Below are 25,467 nucleotides of genomic sequence, written 5' to 3' on the forward strand. Positions count from 1 at the left end.
TCTATTACATTATAGTTCTCTTTTCTTATTTATTTGTGGGGGTTATTTATATATTAAGAAAAGTAGCCCTTCCTCTGTGATAAGAGTTATAAAATTATTCCCAATTTACTGTTTGTTTTTTCCTAAGTATGTTTTGCTCTGCATATCTTCAAAAAATTATATAGTTGAATTTATTAATTCTTTTTCTGTTATAGTTTGAGTATTGTGTTACACCTAGAAAAAACCTTCCTCTTTTAAAGTCTCCCATGGTGTCTTCTGGTTCTTTCATGCTTCCATCTTTTACACTTAATCTCTTATTCACTTGGAACTTATTTTGATTTTAGGTGTTAAGAAGTGATTAGGGGTTCAACTTTTTTTCTCAGAGAACTAGCCTCTTGTCCAAATATCACTTCTTTAATTATTAAGTCTTAAAATCTAAAATGTATGTTCCATTTTATTTATTTATTTATTTTTTTAAAACCTCCTATAAACCAGCTGTTTTTTTTTTTTTTTTAACGTTTATTTATTTGTGAGACAGAGAGAGACAGAGCATGAACGGGGGAGGGTCAGAGAGAGGGAGACACAGAACCTGAAACAGGCTCCAGGCTCTGAGCTGTCAGCACAGAGCCTGACGAGGGGCTCGAACTCACGGACCGCGAGATCGTGACCTGAGCTGAAGTCAGCCGCTCAACCGACTGAGCCACCCAGGCGCCCCTGTATGTTCCATTTTAGCAAGGACCTGTTAAGCATCTATGAACACAGGCTTTTTTTCTTTTAAACTATTAGTAAGATTAATTATATTAATATTGAATCATTCTTATATTTCTGGAATAAACCTAAGTCATGGTATATTATATTATTTTCACATGCTACCAGATACTTTAATTAATAAAACATTTGGCAGTTTTTGCATTGATATTCATAAGTGAAATTGGACTATATTATGTGTGCATGCTATCTTTGGTAATTTTGGTACCAATGACATGTTCTCTTCATAGAAAGAATGAAAGACTTTCTTTGTGTGTGTGTGCTCTAAGACAGAATTAATAGCACTGGAGTCAACTACTATTTACCATTTTGGTGGAACTTCCTTGTGAGAGAAGGTGGGCCACGTGTTTTGGAGGTGAAGGTGAAGGTGGAACTGAAGTAGTGGAAAGATAGTTCTTTGGTAACATTTTCTCGTTCTTCTATGGTAATCGTTTGATTAGATTTTCCATCTCAGGATCTATTTTGGTACATTTTATTTTCTTATTACATCATCCATTTTATCCAAGTTTTCAAATTTATTTGCTTAAAGTTGAGCAAAACTAGTCAAATCTATAATTTGTTTTCTGTATGTGACTTTTTCCCACTTATTTTTTTTTATCACAGCAAATGTGCATTGCCCCCCCCCCTTTCTGGTTAAACTATTTTGCTGTTATTAATTTCTTTTCTAACCTCTGGATTTATTAGCCTTTATTACTAGCTTCTTAATTTATTAATTTCTTTTATCATTACCAATTTCTTTATTCTGCTTTCCTATGTTTATTTTCATATTTTTAACCCTTAAATTGGATAATTAATTTACTTCCACTATAAATTTGCTTATGAGCCAGCTTTAACTATGTCCAAACAAGCATCTGTATGCAGTATTTTTATTTTCTAGATATTCTGCAATTTCGGTTTGACTTCCTCTTTTTCCCAAGCCAACTAAAACACTTATTTAAAAGTTCAAGTAGTTGTGACTTTTTTATTTTATTTGTTTTTTATTTGTTTTTTTTTTTTTTTTCTCCCCTTTCTTGAGAACACTAGAAAGTTATGTATCTTGGCCTTCACTGCATTTGAGTTTTCCCCCGGGACTCCTCTTCCCCCACTTTCTCGCACCTTTAATGATAAAGATCAAGAGGAATGTTCTCCTTAAAGCCCGACGAGAACGAGGGAACCCTGCGGGCCAGTAGAAGAAACAGCAAGCCAGACCCGCAGGTCCTTTGGTGAATGAGGGCCAACCCCTGGTTCAGTAGGCACTGCGCCAAGGAGAAGTAGGGACCACACCTCCGCGGGCTTGTGGACGATTGGCTAATCGTCGCCTCCGAAGTCCTGCTCTGTTCTTTGATTGGTTTTGACGGAGAGGCCCCTACCACGCTTTAGAGGCCTAGCGCCTGACTGGGACCTGGACGGTGGCCTGTGAAGGACAATAGGCTTCCGGAGCGGAGGAAAGGTTTTGCAGGGAGTGGGAAGCAGCTGGTGTAACCAGAAGTCGGAGAGCGACCGGGTTGTGGGGCCATGGCGGCAACCTCTGCGGTGTCGGTGCTGCTCTTGGCGGCAGAGAAGAACCGGTGGCTGCGAGTCCCGAGCCTGCTGCTGCCGCCGAGGTAACGTGAGGCGGAGGGGCAGTGGATCAGCGTCCGGGGTCGGAGGCAGGGGTGGTGTAAATGGACTCCTGCACGCCGAGAGAGGTGCGCGGGGACCGAGGATCGAGCAGGAGGAGGGGAGAGCGTTAGGAAAACCCCAGCCCCTTTCACGGTGTTCTGCTCTGTCTTGGCATCGGGAGAGAGACCTGTTCACACCCAGCCCTTCCTTTTCTTCCCCTTGATCCCCGTATCCACTCTGCAGCCTCTATTTGCCTCTGTTTTTCCATTTTCGGGCAGTGGGGGAGGGGTGGAGCTGGGCCTGCCACATCCCTGCTTCCCTCGCTACAGGGGCAAGAGAGACGCTTGTACAGCTGCTAACCGTTAACATGGTGCTTTCACTGCATTCCCTGTGTGGGGAGTGTTGATGATCCCCGTTCTGGTGAAGCTCAGAGGGGTCAACGACTTGCTCAAGTTTACACAAGGAGTAAGAAATGGAGCCAGGACGCCCCTCGAGCCCCTTTCGGTTCAGCTAGCCCCGGTCAGGTGTCCGGTTCAGAGACTCTGTGGAGTTCTTTCTCATTGTTGGAATGGATCAAGCTAACAAAAGTAAATTTACCTTCCAGAGGGTGAGAGATTGGTTTGTTAAAAGTTCTCAGAGGCAAGTTTGAACAAAGCTATGACTCTAACTAACCTGACTCCAGATCAGTTTCAAATTTTGAGCTGTAAGTTTCAGTGACAATAAATTTGGTAGTGAAGACATCCTCAGGTCTCCTGGTAGCAGGCTTCTTTACCTTGCTTTGTTTCTTCCTCCTCTTCACCTCCTCCTGTGTTCTGGAAAGACAGGGTAGCTTAGTGCTGAAGGGCACAGACTGTGCTGTCAGAAGCCAGGGTTCTCAGCTTTGCTACTCTCTAGCTATGTGCCCAACCTTGGGCACATTACTTAATATCTCTGTGCTTCAGTTTCCTGACTTAGGAGGAGGTGATGATACTATTCCTAGAGGAGATAATATTAGTACCTAGCACTGTGTGAATTAAATGAATTAATACATGGAAAGAGGCTCAAACAATCTGGTGCATATGAATCAATCCATAAATACAGCTTTTGTTTGCTTTTATTTTCCACAAATTACTGGAGAGGTATTTAGATTTGAGTTACTTAATTGTAGAACTAGCCCCAGAGTAAAATAAGACAGTTGGTGAAAGTAATGTTAATGCTCTTTTCTTTCTCCTGGTTTTTCTTTTCTTAGGTTTCCAGGGCTCTTCAGGATATTACACAGACCATTTTCTCTCTCTTCCCTCTCCCTCTCAAATCTTCCCTACTGTGTGTAGAACTGTTCTCAGGTAGCTGTCATCCTGGAAAATGTTACAGTTGTTAATGGCATTAAGGAATTACAAATCTTATCATTATAGAGAGTATTTTCATGTCTTGTATGTCATAATTCTCCAATAACAAAGAGAAATGAAGTCTAATGGTGGAATTTTAGAAATGAGAGTATACTGGTATAGAATTTATGTTGAATCAGGGTGGGATTATCTCATGGAAGCAACTTCTTAATTTTGTTTGTTTAAGCCATTGTTTTAAGCTATAGCTTGGATAATGGTGAAAAATGGAATAGACCTATCAAAACATCATTGAGATAGAGGATTATGTTAAGTAGTGTGTCTGTATGTGATTGTCGGTCTGTTTTCACTACAAAATCACAGAGGAAAACTTTAGTTCAGCAATGGCCTTGAAACTTAATCAGGATCTTAACCTGGATTTACCAAGAAACAGCCATTTTATAGATAAATCTGTCCAGGACAAGCCTTGAATCTTATAAAAAACTTATCTGAAGAATGTGATGGGAAGATGCTGTGAACCAGAAGATACCTTTTAAAGATAAGGAAAAACAGTCTTTCTCCTTGAAGATTAAGAGAATGAGGTCAGTCAAATTGGAAAGAAGTGGGAAAGCAATAGCCTCCTGAGAAAGCTGTCTTGTGGGACTCAAGTGCCAAAGCTGTGGGTCTTCCCACCAGCCCTTCACGGATGGCAGCATCTGATTGAGTTTGCATCAGAGAGTAATGACTGTCTGACCTACTGTTATAATCCCGCCCCCTGCACCCCTGCCCCAGTGAAATGCTAGTTCTGTTCAGTTACATAGCTATATGCATAGTGTATACATGCTACACATACATAGTTGCTTAGTATCTAATGTACATTGTGGTTTTTATCGCCCGCTGTGTACATGATCTAAAATGATTAGTTCTTTATGACCATAGTTTTAACAAATCTCCCATGTATGGGTGGAAAAGCCTATGGTGGAATTCCTTCTGTAATTTGGTTTTTTCCCAGTGTATTCTTTTTAGCTGACACCAGATAGGCATTATACTTACACTTTTTTGTTCCTAAAGTAAATCTGGCCTGCTTTCTGTTACCTCTGGGTTAAAGTTTTGTTACTTGCTGTATCAATATGTATCATGGAACTTAAAAATTGTTTTAGACCTTAGTAAACTTCTACCTAGTTAAGACACCTCAGACAAGTCACTTAGCCTCCCTGATTCTCCATTTCTTATTAATACAAGGATTCAGCTTAAGTTGTCTACTTTGAAAACTGAGAAGTATCTCTTGGTGTCTCCCGTCCTGTGTGAGGACACTGAAGTCTGAGTTGTAAAGTGAAAACTGGGTCTTGAGAGCGAAAAAATCTTAGATGTTACCATAGTTACTCCAAGGCTCGACCGCTCCTACAAAATCTTAGTATTTATGTTTTTGAATTAGGGGGCCATAATGAAAAAAGACTGGAGAAACACTGATGTAAAATGACTTGCCTGGTGTCACCAGCAGCTGGTCAGTGGGGGCTCTTCTGGCCCCACAGCCAGCAGTCTTTCTGCTGCCCTTGATCAGCTCCTTCTCTTTACTTCTCTGGGCTTAATTGTTCAAACCTTAATTATCAGGGGTTGAAGAAGATTGGTATTTTTCAAACTGTTGTTTGACCAGCATATTTTATTTAATAAAGTGGAATAGAACAGAAAGTATCAAAACACAGAGAAAATGTTCTGTCACGAAAATTCTGTTTTGTGTGTGTACCAACTTGTGAAGTCAGATACAATTTTACTTGAGTCGAAAGAGTTTGAAAAAGCTGAACTGTATGATCTTGAAGTACCTTGGCTTTCTAATTGTGACTCTGTGGCCATTTGCCAGCCTCTGGAGCAAGCAGGTTAGGTGATCCATTCAAGGACACACAGTGCCAGAGAGAACGGCCAGAACTGTAACTTCCGGTTTCTAGAGTAATTTTCTTCCCTCAAAGAAAGTCTTATTAAGTCACTTTGTAGGCTTCAGGCTTAACTAAGGTCACGTCTAGACTTGGTTTCAGGTTTTGAATTAATAAATCATATAATGACTGAGGGGCGCCTGAAGCCTCCGACTTCACCTCAGGTCATGATCTCACAGCTGGTGAGTTCAAGCCCTGTGTCAGGCTCTGTGCTGACAGCTCAGAGCGTGGAGCCTGGAGCCTGTTTCAGATTCCGTGTCTCTCTCTCTCACTGCCCTTTCCCCTATGCACTCTGACACACACACACTCTCTCTCTCTAAAGTAAACATTTAAAAAATTTTTGATTCTTTTGAAACGACAATGACTGATCTTGTATATCCTATTTAATTATTATTCCATTTGGATTCATTTGCTAGGAGATGGACTTGGAGACAGAGAACCATGAAGTATTCAACAACCGCAGGTACGTTCTTGATTTGCTTTGGCTTTGCAGATTATGAACTAAGAGAGGGAAATGCTTAATTCCTTAATTTGTATATATAATTAGTGCTCATATATTTTTGAAATTTGGGATTTTCATGATCATTTTCTTAGTACGTATTGAGCCATGGTTTCCACCTCTTTTATGTCAAATCTCCCGTTGTTGAGTCTACAATATATACAGAAATAATTGGAAACATTTACATTTATGTCGCTACTTCCATCTGTCTGATCCCGTTCAGTGCCATGAATTGGAAAGGCATAACTCTGATGGTCTAAATCAGTGCTTTAAAACCGTTCTGATAAGTGGCAGACATTTTTTCAAATAAAATTTTACGCGGAATTCCCAACGATAAAACGTATGAAAGTGTAGACACGGTTGATTGGGTGCAGCTTCCTCCCCACAACACACGCATGCATACTTCATCCCAGCAGCTCCTGTGACCTGTGACAACTCAGACTCCATAGATCCCCATAGGAAAACATTGTTTTAAGTTATAGAAAACCTTATTTGTTTTAGAATAATAGCCATTATAAACTGCCCAGGAGCATTTATTTCATGTGTGATACGGAAGTGCATTTTACATATTAACACAGTAACATGCCCTGTGGCACGGATACCAGTGCCCTGGTGCGGCACTCAGCGTTCATGCAAGAGAGCCATACGTCCCTGTGTTTGCATGCAGAGGGATAGAGGCGATGGAGTTGAGTGACTGCAAGTTCAGATTCTGAGGTGAACCTAACCTGGGTTCAAATCCTGGACCTGCTATTTCTTTTAGCCAGTATACTTTCAGGACAAAATGAGCATAATTTCAGGAAAGTAGTATCTCTTTTAATTGTAATTCCTTTATCTTTAAAATTTATGTAACAATAATAGTATCTACTCCAAAGGATTATTGTGAGGATTTAAATCCAGATTGAGTCTTTAGCACAGGACCTGCGGCATAAAAAGTACTTACTAAAGACTAATTATTATTAACTATGAGGGGTTTTTTGGGGCTATTGTAATTTGACCTTTGGCATATCAAAGCATCTTTTCATTTTAAAGTCGAAAAAGCTGAATAATATAAGAGTTTATGTTAATGAGGGTATCTTGGGTTTCAGGGGCATTTGGGTGGCTTAGTCGGTTAAGCGTCCGGCTCTTGAGTTTGGCTCAGGTCATGATCTCACAGTTTGTGACTTTGAGCCCCGCATCAGACTGTGCTGACAGTGTGGAGCCTGCTTGGAATCCTTTCTCTCTCTCTCTCTCTCTCTCAAAGTAAATAGACATTTTTTTAGAAAAGGGTATCTTGAATTTCAGTGAGAGGAAATGCACTAATATTAGTTAAAATGACTATTTGAGACTCTGTTATGCTAATTTTACCAAAACAAATGTTTATCAGCTGATTAATATAATGGAATCTTTATTTTGCTTTCTCATTCTTTGTTCTCCAATAACATTTGTGTATGATTTTCATGGTGTTTTAAGCAGGACGAAACATTGCCAAGGTCCTCATTGCAAACAGAGGAGAAATTGCCTGCAGGGTGATACGAACAGCCAAAAAAATGGGAATACAGTCCGTGGCTGTTTATAGTGAGGCCGACAAGAATTCCATGCATGTAGACATGGTATGTTGTTAAAAACCGAAAGTCAAATTTTGTGATTGTATTTGTTTATTATGTTGGTATTTTACTCCTTTATGTTGACATTTTATGTTTGCTAGTGTTAATAGGATATAAGTGGGTAAGTTCAAACTGCTCACTAATTATCCCTGTTGGGATACATTTTCCAAACGTAACACCAGTTGAACTGAACAGTGTGTTTTGCTGTGTTTAGTTGACTTACCAGCAAGGTCCTGTCTTATCAAGGGTTGGTTAAAACAGTTCACAGAATGTGGCCACAGATCATACTTTGAGTGGCACATATCCAGGTCCCTGATGTACAAGAAGGATCCAGATCCCAGTCTTAGCAACTACCACATACTGGCCAGGGGATCTTTGACAAGTCATCTGATGTTTCTGAGCCTTGGCTTAACTATAAAATTATAACTGAAAGGATCCCATTTCCCTGAGGTCTGTAAGTGCTACCAGTTGTTACTAGCTATTGTTTACCAGACAGAGCCAACCATGGGTGAATTCAACTACTGGCCCACAGCAAGATTGAGCAGCGACAAATTCATGGCAACCAGCCTCCGCTCTCTGGGCACTTTTCTCTCTCATTCTGTGTGTTGACCATCTCAAGCCTGCTTTGTGCCATTCTAGCTGCTGACTCTCCCTCCACCCACCTATTCTCAGCAGACGATCTTCATTCACAGGGAAAGCAGAACTATGCTTCCTGCCGCAGAATCTCTTCACTGCATCTGTGTCTGCCCTTGTCCCGTTCAAGGCCACTTGTCTTCCTGTGCTCTGGAGTCCTCCTCTTACCTTTTCAAGGATCTTCCATCTTCTTTTCGCACTGTATTCTGTCACTCTACTTCGTCTGCTCCCATGGCTTTGCTAAACACTTCCGAATTTCTGTTTCTAGCCCAGACTTCATTTTGAGTGTGATACAGGTATACCCAGCTGCCCACTTGACGTCTCCACGTGGATATGCGACAGGTACCAAACTAATATGCCTGACGTGGAACTCATGACTTTGATCTGTGGTGAAGCTGCTTTTCCTGCACACTTCCCTCACTCAGCAGATGACACCACCATTGCCCCTAAAAACTATAATGCCAGAGATCTGGGAGTATTTGAACATCTTCTGTCTTCCTGCCACTCTACATCCTTCCCCTTCCCCATCTAGACAGTCACCAAGTGCTGTTTATTCTGTTTCCCAAACACTTCTTTCCGCTTCTTTCTGCCCTCTGCCACCAGTACCTTAAGTCGTAGCTGGCATCACCCCCACCGGCCCGATGTGGTAGCCTCCTAAGTGGTCTCCCTACTTTCATCTTGACCTCTCCCACGGTATGTTCTATGTTTCATCCAGACTGATTGCCTAAAATCAGATTTTTGATCTTACTCCTCTGCTTTAAATAACTTAAGCCTTTTTATCATCTACCGGACTAGCAAGAATTAAAAGACGGATAATATTCAGTGTTGGTTAATGTGGTTAGAAATTGGTACATTGATGGAGATGTGTGTTGGTGACACCAGTTCAAGGGATGATCAACCAGCCTTCACCCAGCCTTGCAAACATACCTCTAGATCTCTGTCCAGAGACATGTTCACATGCATGTGCAAGCAGAGGCATGTATAGGAATGCTGCTAGCATCCAGTTTTTTGTCATTATGACCTAAATGTCTGTTCAGATGTACGTGATTAAATGAACTTTGGTGCCTCCATACTGTGGAACATTATGCCATTGTTATAAAAAATGAGGTAGACGTATGTGCACTAGCAAGGAAAGAGCTCCCAAGACCTACTGTTAATGAAAACAACAATTGCAGGAGTTTGATCCTGTTTGTGTAAAAACTAAAAACAAAAACTAAAACTGTATGTGTTTATGTAAATATATATAAATAAATAGGAATATGGATATGGAAACAATATGTCCCAGAGATCATAGTGGTTTTATCTGGAGGAGGTTTGAAGTGAGGGAGAAGGTGGTGCCAAAAGACTCCTTTGCCTTTGTATTATTATTCACATTATTTTAATTTTTTAATTTTTTTTTTTTAGAGATGAAGACAGAGAGAAAGAGAAAGAGAGAAAGTAGGGGAGGGGCAGAGAGAGAGGGAGACACAGAATCCGAAGCAGGCTCCAGGCTCTGAGCTGTTAGCACAGAGCTCAATGTGGGGCTCGAACTCCTGTACCGCGAGATCATGACCTGAGCCAAAGTCTGATGCCCAACTGACTGAGCCACCCAGGTGCCCCTATTCACGTTTTTAAGAAGGAGAATGGATTTGTGTTTTGTGGAATTAAAGTTTAGAAACAAAAAATGACAACCAAAAAAACCTCATTATGTGTTACCTTAGGAGAAAATCCAAAGCTTTAACCTCCCGTGAGGCCCTCTGAAATCTGTGCTCCCTGGTCTGTCCAGACACATCTCTGGTCCCTGACCCCTTGTGCACTGGGCTCCAGCCACCCAAGCTTCTCTGTCAGTCCCTCAAATGGGCCAAGTTTCTTCCCACCCCAGGACCTTCATATATGTTGTTTGCTCTGTTTGGGAGGCTTGCCCCCATCTCCATTCCTGTTCTCAACTCCACATCCTACACCCATTTGTCTGGCCAAGCCCTGGTCATCCTGGAGGAGCCGCTGATCTTCCTTCCCAGTCTTTCTTTGAGCACCCTTAGGCCTGATCAGTCTTCCTCTTCGCCTGCATTGTGTCCTTTGTTTTTCCTTCATGACCTTTCTCACAGTTGTCATTAAATATAAGAATGTGTGTTTGATGTCTGTCTCTCTCTAGACAGGGACATTGTTTACTCTTGTACAGGCAGCTCCCACCTCAAAGCATGGCACATGGTCGGCATTCAGTAAGTCTTTGAATAAATGAATGATGTTTTCTGTCTTGTCTGCTTCAAGGGATGCGGTGATTATGTGAAAAGTTTTAAAGGATGGTATAAAGGAGTTCACAAATGGATAGAAAGAGCATTATCATCCTGCCTAAATAATTATATAAACTTCAGTAAACTTCATAATTTTATTTCTTGCTGTATACAACTGTCCTATGTTTTGTCTCTTGGCAAATTGGCAAAGTTTTGGCATTAGATACTTTTAAAGTTATTATTGTTACTAATGATGATACTGTGGTTAATGCCTATTGCTTTTTATCCTAAAGACATTTTATTTCACTCTATCTAGTGTTTAGTTTATACATAAAAATCAAGTTTGGGCATCCTCTTCTTGCAAAGATTCCAAACTGGCTTATTTTTATAACATAGACATGAGCTGGTCCTTCTGTTTCTTATTTCTTGCATTGTTCTTGGGGAGCCACCCTTTTTATTTATAATAATCAGATGACCCTGAAGCAGTTCTGTCGTGTACTAGCGTGTGCTAGCCGTGTAAGCATGTAATATTCCTCAACAGGCAGATGAAGCATATTCTATTGGCCCCGCTCCCTCCCAGCAGAGCTACCTTTCTATGGAGAAAATCATTCAAGTGGCCAAGATCTCTGCTGCTCAGGTAATAAGATCATGCCGGTCTGGCTTAGACTGGCGGGATGGATGGGGGCAAAGGTGGGGCTGATAAACACTGCATCCGGTTCACTTCTTTTTTTTTTTTTTTTCCCTAAAGTTTATTTATTTTATTTTGAGAGAGAGAGCGTGAGCGAGAGAGGGGCAGGGAGGGGGGCGTGGAGAGAATCCCAAGCAGGCTCCACAGCTGTCAGCACAAAGCCCCATGCAGGGCTCAAACTCACCAACAGTGAGATCATGACCTGAGCTGAAATCAAGAGTCGGACGCTTAACCAACTGAGCCACCCAGGCACCCCAGTGTTCTGTTCTTTAGAATCAGTTCCTAGACTGAATAACTTAGGCATTAATTTATACACGCAGGTACTTAAAATATGTTTGTTTCTAAACTTTTTAGTTATCTCTTGGAGTAAAAAACCCCTAGGAATGTACAGAGATGATACTAATACATGGACTTTATATATTTCCTTAGGAATGCAAGCACTATAACAGAAATAGCACTTCATATGTTTATCACGTGTTTGAACATATATGACACAGTATTATTACCTCCATTTTACAAATGTAAAATCTAATGCACAGAAGGTTACATGATATCCAAAATCATCTAATCTCACTAATCAGAGCATTTTCCATGGCATTGTTTGGGAACACTGTAGAAATGCAGACTCTTAGGCCTCACCCCAAGCCACTGTAGTTTATATTTTTATGCATACTTTGCATTTTTATTAAGCTCCCCAGGTGCTTTGAAAGCAAAATTTATCATTGAATAAGACAGGATTAAACAAGAGTCTCCTGACTTCTAGCCCTATATCAGACGAGGCTGAGCAGTAGAACTTCGTTGCCCTGCATTTTGAGAAAAGGGAAGGTAGTATTTACTCAGAAATTTCAGGCTTCAGACACCTGGGTGGCTTACTCGGTTAAGCATCCAACTCTTAATCTCAGCTCAGGTCTTGATCTCGGGGTCGTGAGTTCAAGCCCCACATTGGGCACCACACTGGGTGTGGAGCCTATTAAAAAAATAATAAATGAGGGGTGCCGGGGTGACTCAGTTGGCTAGGCATCCAACTCTTCATTTTGGCTCAGGTCATTATCTCACGGTTTGTGAGTTCAAGCCCTACATCGGGCTCTGCACTGATGGTGCAGAGCCTGCTTGGGATTCTATGTCTCCCCCTCTCTCTCTCTCTCTCTGCCCCTCTCCCATTTGCTCTCTCTCTCAAAATAAATAAACGTTAAACAAAAATAAGTGAAAAAAATAAAGAGTATGACTTGTTCTCTCCACCATGGGAAGAACATATCTCATTTCTGCTTGAAGATAGAGCCAACAGCAACAACTTTGGATCTGTACATACGTTTGAACAAGCGCAGCAGAAAGGTTACAAACTAAAAGCATGGAATAAATTATTTTGGCAGAGATTTAAGGGTAGGAGACAACAGTTTGTATCTTTACTGGTAAAGGCATGTTAGTACTATGGAATGAACGACGTTAACAGGCTTACAATCCTGTGATTCACTAGAGTGAATTGGCGGCTAAATACATACATACCTGATGGCTAGAGAAATTAGCTCCCTGGTTACAGTAGTGTTGTTGAGTCTTCCTTTCCGATATATTCAAATGCTCAAGAATTCTGTGATCTGGATATATTAAATTGTTCTTAATATAAATCAGCTAAAACTTCTTGAGGCCATTCCCATAATGTGTGGTTGGACTTTATTTTTGTAAGGAAACAGCTGCCTTTCTTTTTAGTTATAGAGAAAGAATATTTATCTAGTTCATCAGAGTTCTCTTGAATTAAGTATCTGTTCAAAAGAAAGGAGGCTAGCAACACCTCACCTTGAAAATGAAATTAAGGAAACAGTTATATTCACAATAACATTAGTAAAAATCAGTTAGCAAAATCAGTTGAAGACCTATGTATGAAAACTATAACATGTTGCTGCAAGAAAAGAAGTTCTAAATAAATGGATAGATGTATCATTGGAAGAATCAATATGTTACGACGGCAGTTCTTTCCAGATTGGTCTGTAAATTTAAGGCAGCCTTTATCAAAATCCCAGTTGGCTTTTTTTTGGTCGATATTGACAAGCTGGTCCTAAAATAGCCCAAAGGTCTAGTATATAGTTAAAAGAATCTTGAAAAGACAATACATTTGTAGACTCTCAGATTTCAGAATGCATTATAAAGCTACAGTAACCAAGACAGTATGCTATCAGAAGAGTAAATATAGTCAGTGCAGCCACATAGGAACTCCCCAAATAAACTCACGCATATATGGTCAATTCATTTTTTAACAAAGGCAGTAAAGTAATTCAGTGGAAAATATAGTCTTTTCAACAGATTGTGCTGGAACAATTGGATATTTATATGCAAAAAGATAAACCTAAAATCACCAATGAAAAGGAGTGATGTGCTGATACATGCTAAAAAATGTATGAACCTTGAAAATGTTGTGTTCAGTGAAAGAAGCCAGTCACTGAAGACTGTATGTATTATGTGATTCCATTTATATGGAATGTCCAAAATAAGCAGATCTCTAGAAACAAAGTGGATTAGTGGCTCCATAGGCCTGGACATATGTAAGGAATGGAAGATAACTGCTAACAGGCATGGAGTTTCTTTTTAGGGTAATGAAAAGTTACATTATTAGATCTTAGTAACAGACTATGGTAATGATTGCACAATTCTGAATAGTAATAAAAATCATTGGATTGGCTAAGTTTATGGCATATTAATTACATGTCAATGAAGATGTTTTAAGAATGCAGTATCACAAAAAAAATAAAATAAGAAGAATGCAGTATTACTGCATACACAATAGAAAGGCTAAAATCAAAAAGACTGATAATACCTCATGTTGACAGGGATATGGAGAAACTTAGAACCATCATACATTGCTGGTGGAAACTCAAAATAGTACAGCCACTTTAGAAAACTGGCTGTTTTTTAAGAAGTTAAGCGTATATTTACCATATTTTGACCCAACAATTGCTTGTGCTCCGGGGTATTTACCCAAGAGAAATGAAAAATATGTTCACACAGACTTACTTGTACATGAGTGTTCATAACAGCATTATTCAAAATAGTCCAAAACTGGAAAAATCCAAATGAATGATAAACAAAATGTGGGATATCCATTCAGTGCGTAAACAAATGTAAAAAGATTTATAAAAAGAAATGAACTATGATGCATACAACAAGGCTGAACCACAGAACATTAGGCTAAGTTAAAGAAGCCAGACACATAAGACTACGTACTATGTGGTTCCATTTATATGAGATTTCTTAAAAATGGCAAAATTCTAAGAGATCAAAAAGCAGGTCAGTAATTGCTTGGTTCTGGGAACAGGGATTAATCAATAATGCATAGAAGCACAGAGGAACTTTTTCAAGTGATATAAGTGTTCTAAAACTGGATTGTAGTAATAGTTGTACAGTTGTATAAATTTGTTAAATTCATCAAACTATACATGAGTGAATGCTGTGTATTGTAAAACGTGCCTAAAAACAAAAGCTGCTAAAAAACCAAGGAGGACTGGGAGGTAGACCTGTTTCACTTTGCCTCAAATAAATAATATTTGATATTTATATAAAATTACTAAAATTGAACTTTGGTTTAAAAGACTTCCAACTTGGGGGGCACCTGGGTGGCTTAGTCAGTTACTTAACTGACTCTTCATTTTGGCTCAGGTCATGATCTCATGGTTCGGTTCATGAGTTCAAGCCCCGAGTCCGAGTGCACTTAAAGCATGGAGCCTGCTCAGGAGTCTCTTTCTCCCTCTCTCTCTGCCCCTCCCCTGCTCGTATGTGTGCATGTGTGTACTCTCTCTTTTTCTCTCTAAAACAATAAATATAAACATTTAAAAAAAAGACATCAAACTGACATTAAAATGTGATTGTCTAGCATTTTATTATCTAGGATTTTGTTGTTTGCTGTCACTAAGATTTGGGTTTTTCTGTTCATGTGACTTTCCCAGATATCTGAAGGGCACCCCTTTAATTTTGAAACATAACTATTCTTTGAATTTATCTGTTTTGAAGTAGTGTTGGCTGTGCTTTTTTCTTCTTACATCCTCTTGGTTATAATTATTATATATACTTATTATTTTTGAAGAACAAAAATGCCTTTGGGGCTGTTGAGGTTAGAGAAGAAGTTGCTTTATCCCTCACTGAATCATGTAAGCCTATTCTGCTTTTTGCTTTCCTCTGTATTCTCCCTTTTTGCTGTCAGTATGTTTGCTCTTAGGAATCATACTGTTCTTCGGGTACTAATTTTCCTGTTCTGTGGGCTAGAAAACCAGATAAATTTCTTAAAATTCTGAGTAAGTTTTAAGTGACTAGGTTAACATATAAGGAGGTCCTTGTTCACTAAAGTGTATGTAGACTTTAATATATGACTTTTTGTTTGCTTCTTAGCTTTTTTTCTGGAAAGGTGACATTGGCAGATAGTGACCTGAAGATAAACAAGGTATTATTGTGCTAGTGTGTTCCTTTCAGCTTTTGGGTACCATGGTTTCAATTCCAGGCCAGCTTTGTATGGAGACAGAGTGAACAACACCCTCCCCCCCCCCCCCCCCCCCCGCCCTTTACTCCTGCTTGCAAATATTCAATTGACATTCTATCCTAATAGCAGTATAATTAAAATACCGATTTGGGGAGCACCTGGGGTGGCTTAGTCGGTTAAGCATCCGACTCTTGATTTTGGCTTGGGTCATGATCTTGTGTTTCATGGGTTCAAGCCCCACGAATTGACAGTGCAGAGCCTGCTTGGGATTCTCTGTCTGCCCCTCCCCTGCTCGTGCTCACACTCTCTCAAAATAAACAAATTTTTAAAAGCATGTAAAAAATAAAATACAGATTCTTCTATATGATCCAACAATTTCACTTAAATACCTAAAAGAATTTAAAGCAGCGACTCAAACAGGTACTTGTACACTAATGTTCATAGCAGTGTTAGTCACAAAAGCAAAAGGTGGAAACAATCCACACGTCCATCAAAAGATAACTGTGTAAAAAAAACTGTGGAATATGCAGTAATATTATCCAGCCATGAAAAGGAATGGAATTCTGACACATGCAACAACATGGAAGAACTTGAAAACATAATGCTAAATGAAATAAGCTGTACACAAAAAGAAATATTGTACAATTCCATTTATATTAGGTGCCTCGATTGGGTATTCACAGAGACAGAAAGTAAAATAGAGGTAATCAGGGACTGTGGAATTAATATTTAATGGGTACAGAGTCTCCGTTTGGGTGATGGCAACATTCTGGAAATGGATAGTGGTGACGGTTGCACGGCATTATGAATGTCCATTAATGCCAATGAACTGTACGCTTAAAAGTGGTTAAAATGGTAAATTTTATGTTGTGTATATATTACCACAGTAAAAAGAAGTATAGATTTTTCTGGTTCAGGTAAGTCTTCAGAACTTTAGTATGAACGTTTCAGATATGTCTTTGGAAACAGATCTTGATAGTACCCATAGTGTACCTATCACCAGTGTAGGGAGAGGCTTCCTCAGAAATATGACGTCACCTGCATCACAGTGCTAAGTTTGTCCTTCCATTCTCACTTCTAGGCTATCCATCCAGGATATGGTTTTCTTTCAGAAAACATGGAATTTGCCGAACTCTGCAAACAAGAAGGAATTATTTTTATAGGTCCTCCTTCATCTGCAATTAGAGACATGGGTATAAAGAGGTATGAGTTTATATCTTTTAAATATAACCATAGGAAGGTCAATTGAAATGGTCTATCTATAATAGATATGGTAATCCATGGTTGTTGTTATAGGCTTATGTGGTTTATCTGCCACTCCAGTGAGTTACAGAAGTGTTCAATTCATTAGCGTTTCTAATCAATATCTGGATTAGTTTGGGGAATTTTTTTTTTAAATATATTGTCAAATTGGTTTCCCTACAACACCCAGTGTTCATCCCAACGAGTGCCCTCCTCCATGCCCATCACCCACTTTCCCCTCTCCCCCAAGTTTGGGGAATTAAAAACAAGGTGGGATGAACTATCACATAAAAAACTGGATTCCTAGTTATCACAAGAAAACTAATATTTTAATATTTGTGTTAATATTTGTTGTCTCAGACTGCAGTCTTTTTTTTTTTTTTTTTAACCTCTGGGATATTTATTTAAAAAGTTCCCTTGTATTTTGTAGATTGGGCTGTTTTGTTCTTCTCTTGTATGAAATAATTCGCAGAATTGAGGCACCTCCTCTTTTTTATTCGAAAGCACATCCAAATCCATAATGGCTGCTGCGGGAGTGCCTGTTGTGGAGGGATATCATGGAGAGGACCAGTCGGATCGGTGTCTGAGGGAGCATGCGGGGAGAATAGGTTATCCTGTCATGATTAAAGCCGTCCGTGGTGGAGGAGGAAAAGTAAGATTGTGCGTGCTCATGTTTTTCATTTCAGGATAGTCTTCTCTGTTTTATTTAGTTTGCGGTCTTAACTATCTTGCCCTCTTAGGGAATGAGGATCGTTAGATCTGAAGAAGAATTTCAAGAGCAGTTAGAATCAGCACGGAGAGAAGCTAAGAAGTCTTTCAATGATGATGCTATGCTGATTGAGAAGTTTGTGGACACGCCAAGGTGGGTTTGGCTTTTTTTCTGAGTCAGATTTTTAAAATTAAACTTTAAAAGAAATGTAGGCAAACTATATGAAATGTAAAGTTCTAGTAGTACATAATAAGTACATTAAATTCCCCAATCCCACCCCCTGATGTAACCACTTAGTGTAGTATGGTATGCATCCCTCCAGGTATTTTCTAAGTGAATAGAAATACACATACGTATACTCACAGAGTACAAACTACATACAGAAGTGCAGTGAGTAGAATCTTACATAGTATTACATGCTAATATTACATCATAGCCATCTTTCTGTCAGTAAATATGGGTCTACCTTATTCTTTTTATTAGGCTTAATAGTTCCATGATATTGATGTACCATTAATTTATTCAGTCAATTTCTTATTGATGGAACTTAGGGTTTTTTTCAAAATAAAAAAAAGCGGGGGGCACCTGGGTGACTCACTCGGTTAAGTGTCCAACTTCGGCTCAGGTCATGATCTCATGGTTTGTGAGTTCGAGTCCCGCGTAGGGTTCTTTGCTGACAGCTCAGAGCCTGGAGCCTGCTTTGGATTCTGTGTCTCCCTCTCTCTGCTTCTCTCTCTGTCTCTCTCTCTCTCTCAAAATTAAACATTAAAATTTTTTTTAACAATTCTTATAAAAAATTAAGTTTTATCTTACAGAACTCTATAAGCATCCATTGAGATTTTCAGAGATACCTAAATTGAATTGTAAGTGATATGTTAACAAGTAATAATACTAACACCTCACCCTTATATTTCACTTACCATAATCTTACCGTCCTAATTCTGATCTAATTCCTGCAACAATCCTGTGGGTAGGCCTATTCCTATTTTGCAGGTGAGGACACTGAGGAACAGAGTGGTCATATGACTTGCTTGAGGTCTCCCAGTTGGGAAGTGGTGAGGCTGGGATTTGAATTCAGAATTCACACTCTAAGACACTGCACTAAACTGCTTCTCTAGGTACTGCTATAACAAATGCCACGTGAATTTCTAATTTTTTTTGTTTTCTGGGATTTTACTTTCACATGTATTGCTTAAAATAAGATACTGACTATAAAAGCTTCTCGTTTCATAGATTTTGTGGTAATTATATATATGTATATAAAACCTGTTGGTTAAGTGACTCTATAAAAAATAATTCACTTGGGAACTATGTGAAAGGAGAGGGATTTACCTTGAAGGTAATATACCCTGAAGCTTCAGGCCCTTCCCTTGTCTGAGCCTCTTCTAAGATCTTATACCTAATTTTGTATTCTTCTTAAAGATGGCCCCCAAATTGTTTTTGTTTCAAGTGCTACAAAACTTCGAATTGACCCTGAGCATGGCATGCTAAGCTAAATTCATTTAGAGTTTGATGGTAAAAACAAAAGTGAATTTTAAAATAGGCCAGTTGATTAGGAGAGTGCGTCATATTTCCACCTTAGTGGAAAGTGAGGCAAAACTGGAGGAAATTCCAGGGTCAACTGAGGGCTCCCTTTCACAATACATTTCAAAGGAGAATAGGCTGACTATCCAAATTGGCATGCTCTTGAGTTAGAATTGCCATGGAGCCATCAGCTAGCTATTCCAGTGACCATAACTCAATAACATTTTTCCAAGATGTAAATTCTTTGCATGTGAAATGTTAGCTGTATATTACCTCACATTGTAATTTGTTTTCCCAATAGCTTGGAAGCTCTTGGGAATCAACGACGTGGTAGTATGTTCCTTTTTGTTTTCCCCTATATATCACCTGGCATGCTACTTTCTTCATGACAGGCATCAATAATAATATTTTTTTATAATATAGAAGTAATATAAATATTACTATATTTATACTTATTATATTATTATATATATTATTATAAACAAATATAAATTTCCACATTATAAACATGGAAAATACAGATGATAGAAAACAAAGTCACTCATAATCTCATTCTCCTAATATGAGTAATAGTATTTCTGTATATATTTATTCTGAATTTTCTAGTAATATTTTAATGTCATGGTAATTATACTATTTTACTATATAACAATTAATTATAGTAATTGATTAATTACTAAATAATTAGCTGTTGAGTTAATGGAGTGCTGGAAGATTGTCAAGGTGGTGCTTATAACTGAGGAAAGTAGATATCAAGATGTTTTATAAATCTGCTCAGAACTGTTGAGCTTATCTGAAAGGCTGGGATAGAAAACAATCTTCAAAGTGTACTATTATGGAAGATAAAAAAGAAATCAGGTTCCTTTCTCATTTTATATTCAATATATATTCTAGATGGGTTAAAAATGTAGCTAGGAAAATAAAAACTATAGAACTCTTAAAAAATACCAAGGCGTTCTTGGTTGACTCCAGCTGTCTCTGTCTATGTAGCCAGATCCCAGCAGTGGCTGAATTGGAACAGCTGAGATTTGGTGCACCTCCTGGTTCTTACACACTGTGCTGCAGGATCTCTATGTTAGATAAAGCAGCACAGCAAAGGATTAGTTAGAAAAAGGAAAATAACAAAAGCGATCCGAAGACTACAGAAATCATAACAGAACACAGATCCTCAATTAGTTTCTCTTATAAGCAGCGAAAGGAATAAGTATTTCCAACTTCTGAGAACTTGGAAAAAAAGCTGCGTTGTGCTGCTGGTGTGTGTTTCTTTCAAAACCTGGAGTCCTTGCTACAGTGCCTCTTTCCCGGAAGCAGCTAAAAGAAAAGGGAGTGTCAATAGAAGTAAAATTTTACAGTTGGAATTTGAAAAGCAAACCATTCGATTCCAACACGTAAAGAGTTTGGAGGTTGTCACCCGCATCCGAAAAGCAAGTAAAAATCTGAACAAAATAAGAGTCGGTGAATTTTAGACGCATCAGAGAGCTGGGGCCGCAGGGCAGACCACCACCCTGAAATCTGGATGGCGCATGAATACAGCGAATCACAGCCAAGGTCCGCTTGCCCAGAGCAGAAGCCACTGCACCCATAAACTGATAGGAACACTTCTGTGGGGATTTTGGTAACTTACTGGAGTCTGGGTGTTGACTAGCTTGATAGTGAGAAACTCCTCAAGGTCCAGTGTTAGGGGAACCCCGAATTTTCATGAGTTTTCCCTTCAAGAACACCACCAGGTTCTCACAGTGAGAATCCAGGAAAAATTCCCTCCTGCTTGGGGACAGAGAGAGGAGAATTGTAACCATTTGAAATAGGCCCAGAGTGATCTGTTGTCCCTAACAAAGGCCAGCTCTGCAGGGGAAATTTTACCAGCACCTTTTCTGTCCTGTGAGAAGGGCAGTTAGCCAACTCTCACCCCTTTCCAGCTCTCCTATTTTATGTAAAGAAAGAAAAAAATGCTAAGAAACACTTCTCAGGGGCTCCTGACTGGCTCAGTAAGTGAAGCGTGGGACTCTTGATCTTGGGGTCGTGAGTTCAGGTTTCATGTTGGGTGTACAGATTACTCTAAAGATAGATAGATAGATAGATAGATAGATAGATAGATAGATAGATACAAAGAAAAAGAAAGAAAGAAGGAAAGAAAGAAAAAAAGAGGATGGTGTGTTCATGAGCATAGACGCCTGTAGTATACAAGGATACAGGCCCACTAAAAGACTGAGATTAAGATAGATAGATAGATAGATAGATAGATAGATAGATATAAAATAAAATCCTGAGATTTAATCATTAGATTACAGAATGTTTTCTCTCCCCTGCGCCCTTCTACCATGTCACCAGGGCCCCAGTATAATAATGGGGTAAGAACTGCAAGGCACAGGCTCTATTTAAGAAGAGTTCATAGTCAAAGACAACAGGAGAAACAAAACAAAACAAGGACCCTAGAGGATACAAGCCTTTGGTACCTACAGCTACTGCAGACATTAAACCCAGTCTCCTAGCTAGGTTAACATTAAACCTTACATTAAAAGTCTGTTTGCTTTATTTATCATTATGTGATACCTCATGTATGGCTTTTAACAAAAAAAAAATTACAAGGCATGCTAAAAGGCAAGAAAAAGCACGGTGCAAGGAGACAAAGCAAACACCAGAACCACAAATTCTGGAATTATCAGATATAGAGGTTAAAGTAACTGATTAATATGTTAAGGGCTCTAATGGACTGAGCAGACCACATGCAAGAACATTTGGGAACTGTAAGCAGAGAGACAGACATTCTAAGAGAAAAGTCAAAAGAAAATGCTAGGAATCAAAAACACTGGAACAGAAATAAGAATGCATTTGATGGACTCCTTAGTAGACCGGACACAGCTGAGGAAAGAATCAGCGACCTTGAACATATGTCAGTGGAAACTTCCCAAATAGAAATGCAAAGAGAAATAAGAATGAAAACAAACAGAACATAATGTCTAATGACTGTGGGACAATTTTAAAAGAAGTAAAGTGTATTATTTGAACACTACAAGGGGAAGAAAGAAACCAAGAGAAATATTTGCAGTGATAATGACCAGAAATGTTCCAAAATTACCAAATTTTCTAATGTCCCAAAAACCAAACCATAGCACCAGGAAGCTCAGAGGACACCAAGCAGGATAAATATCAAAACATTTTTGAATACTATTCAGACTGCAGGAAACCAAAGACAAATAGAAAATCTTGGAAAAAAACACAAGGGGTAAGAACCCCTTACCTATAGAGAAACAAGGATAAGTATACCAGGCTTAAGCAAGAATAAGGTGGAGTGAAATATTTATAAAGGGTTGAAAGAAAAAAAAAACCCCTAATATAGAATTCTGTGTCCAGTGAAACTGTCCTTCAAACATGAGGGAAAGAGAGAGACTTCCTCAGACAAACAAAACTTGACTTGTAAGAAATGATAAGAGAAGTTCTTCAGAGAGAAGGAAAATGATACAGATCAGAAATTTGGATCTCCATAAAGAAAGGAAGAGCGTTAGAGAAGGAATGAGTGAAGGTCAAATAAAATCCTTATTTTTCTTTTCCTAATTGATCTCACAGACAACAGTTTGTCCAGAGCAGTAATAGCAAGAGATTGTTTGGTGATGATAACTTAAAGGTAAATGAAAGGGGGAGGAAAACTCAAGAAGGCAGATCCAAAAACAAGAAATCACCTCCTATTATTTTGTCAAGAGAATGTGTTGGACAGTTTGGAAAATTTTAAATCGAACATTCGGTAGAAATGGTATATCAAGAAACTAAATTCTTCTAAGTGGTTTAATGAAGTGGCTTCATGTGGTGAACAAAAAGGAACAGAAATGAGCTATTGTGCTAAAACAGTACATTTACGAGAACTTTCCTGTTTTTTTTTTTTCTTTTTGACAATTTTTATTTTTAAAAACAGGAAAAGCACTTGCTGATCACTCATTTCTACATCATGGTGGTGAATATTTGAGGTGAACTACAGAGTGAACATATCAAAATAAAGCTACTGAGAAGAGTGCTTTCATGTTCACCAAATGGTCTGTTTGTGCTTATTTTCCATAGTGTTATGTACATCTACTCTTTTTTTTAAGTTTATTTATTGAGAGAGAGAGAATGAGCAGGGGTTGGGGGCAGAGAGAGAACAGGAGAGACAGAATCCTAAGCAGGCTCCGCACTGTCAGCGTGTGACATGGGGCTTGATCTCACAACCATGAGATCATGACCTGGGCCAAAATCAAAGTATGCTTAACTGACTGAGCCACCCAGGCGCCCCTGCATTTACTCTTAATATGATTTCTCAAAATTTTACTATGTTAGACTCCACTTTAAAGTGCCTTTTTTGTTTTTATGATATAATGGTCTTTTTTTTTAATTAATCATCTATATTACTTTATTTCTTAACCTTTTTACGGATGAGCCATTGTAATTTTTAGTCTGCCTTAGTTTATAAAGTCTGACCATAAGAGTTGATTTTTAAAAATCCCCTGATTGGGGTGCCTGGGTGGCTCAGTCTGTTAAGCATCTGACTTCGGCTCACGTCATGATCTTGTGGTCCAAGAGTTTGAGCCCCGTGTCAGGCTCTGTGCTGACAGCTCAGAGGCTGGAGCCTGCTTCAGATTCTGTGTCTCCCTCTCTCTCTGCCCCTCCCTTGCTCACACTCTCTGTCTCAAAAATAAATAAACATTAAAAAAAAAATTTTAAAAGAAACAAAAAATAAAAATTCCCTGATCATAAAAACGTTTTCATTGGCTTTTTGAAAGTGAGTATGAAATGTGTCTATAATTTGTAATTTTGAGGTAGGATTTATCAGTGTTTTCCTAGACAGTTTGTACTTGTGATTTGCCCCTACTCTGAGGTCATAAATATAGTCTCCTATGTTTTCTGTCTCATTTCCTAATCACTTCATATACATAAATTTTTTTCTAGAATGTTTATTCTACAAATGGAAACTTTTTCATTGTGTTTTTTAAATAGGCACGTAGAAGTCCAGGTGTTTGGTGACTACCATGGCAATGCTGTATACTTGTTTGAAAGAGATTGTAGTATACAGAGGAGACATCAGAAGATCATTGAGGAAGCCCCAGGGGTAAGGACCTTGTAAAGACAGCTTCTCTGTAACATAAACCTCAATCGCTCTGATTTTCACATCAGAAATCTGTGAAGTTAGTGTCTGAATAACTGCTTCCCAGTGGTAATATAATGGTAAGGCCCCACTGCAGCATTGAGGATGAGGAGGGAGTTGATATTCTTGGGCTACCATAGAGAGGGCGCACAACAGGGCCGTGATTCTTCTGGATGGTATCTAGGAAAATCTACTCTGATTCAAGTACAGACTGTGCCTGACTTAGAAAAAATTCAACTTAGAATTTTTTTACTTTACACTGGTGCAAAAGTGATACATACTTAGTAGACATCATACTTCAAATTTTGAATTTTCATCTTTTCCTGGGCTAGTGATAATGTGGTGTGATGCTGTCTTGTGATGCTCGACAGTGGCTGCAAACCACGGCTCCCAGTTAGCCACACTGTCATGAGGGTAAAGGACTAATAAATATACTTAAAATTATTCTTATCCGTGCTAGTTCTTACACTCAGTACTCAGTATTCAACAAATAACATGAGATACTCTACCCTTTATTCTAGAGTAATTTTTACTTCAGATGATTCTGCCCGGCTGTAAGCTAATGTGAGCGTTCTGAGCATATTTAAGGTAGACTAGGTTAAGTTATGATGTTTGGTAGGTTACGTGTATTAAATGCATTTTCAACTTCTGATATTTTTAACTTATGATGGGTTTATCCAACATAACCGTACTATAAATTGAGCAAGATCTGTGTCTGACTTACAGTGAGCAACTGCATAATGTTTCCATGTAGATTTTAAATTATATTTAATGGGAACGTTTGAGGAATGGATTGGCCTGGTTCATTGAATGTATTTTTTATGAAGAAGATTCTTTATCTTAACTGCTATTTCAGATGTTCCTAAAATATATTAGTCCTCTAATATATGCCTTAGAGGTTTCTTATAGAGGAGAGAGATTTGCTCCTATTTGGCAACTTTTGCCCCCTTGGAATTAATTGTTTACATTTCTTTGACCCTGCCTCTTGATTGATTTGTTACCTCTTCTTCGATTTGCATTTCTTTTGAGCCTGCTATTGTCCAGAGGCTTCTCTCTTGCCCAAGGTTTTATACATGTTTCTTTTTCAGTAGGTACTTCTAGAAGGTCAGGATCTGAGGTTTCTGTTTAATCAGTTTGTTTAAACAGTCTCACACTGTTTTCAAATTTTAATTTTTGTTGTAGAGTACATTGTATGGTTTGAGGTAAATGTCAATAATAATTTCAGTAAAGCTTTTTTTTTCAAACGATAATAG

General features: G+C 38.7%; 1 protein-coding gene across 3 annotated transcripts in view; it reads left to right on the forward strand.

Moving 5' to 3' along the window:
* Positions 1 to 2,135: 2,135 nt before the first annotated feature.
* MCCC1 (methylcrotonyl-CoA carboxylase subunit 1) overlaps positions 2,136 to 25,467 on the forward strand; it is a 57,922-nt gene continuing 34,590 nt past the window's right edge. Inside the window, exons 1-8 of one of the 3 annotated variants that reach the window (XM_007094562.3) lie at positions 2,136 to 2,330; positions 5,974 to 6,020; positions 7,506 to 7,645; positions 11,024 to 11,119; positions 16,711 to 16,832; positions 17,376 to 17,523; positions 17,612 to 17,733; positions 24,067 to 24,178. In XM_007094562.3, the coding sequence (XP_007094624.2) occupies positions 2,242 to 2,330; positions 5,974 to 6,020; positions 7,506 to 7,645; positions 11,024 to 11,119; positions 16,711 to 16,832; positions 17,376 to 17,523; positions 17,612 to 17,733; positions 24,067 to 24,178 (876 nt within the window). In that variant the 5' untranslated portion in view covers positions 2,136 to 2,241. Of the gene's footprint in view, positions 2,331 to 5,973; positions 6,021 to 7,505; positions 7,646 to 9,824; positions 9,865 to 11,023; positions 11,120 to 16,710; positions 16,833 to 17,375; positions 17,524 to 17,611; positions 17,734 to 24,066; positions 24,179 to 25,467 lie in introns of those variants that run through there. The other 2 variants (XM_007094563.3, XM_042956314.1) reach the window with 2 other exon arrangements.

This window comes from Panthera tigris, chromosome C2, assembly GCF_018350195.1.
Source record: "Panthera tigris isolate Pti1 chromosome C2, P.tigris_Pti1_mat1.1, whole genome shotgun sequence".
Lineage (NCBI taxonomy): Eukaryota > Metazoa > Chordata > Mammalia > Carnivora > Felidae > Panthera > Panthera tigris.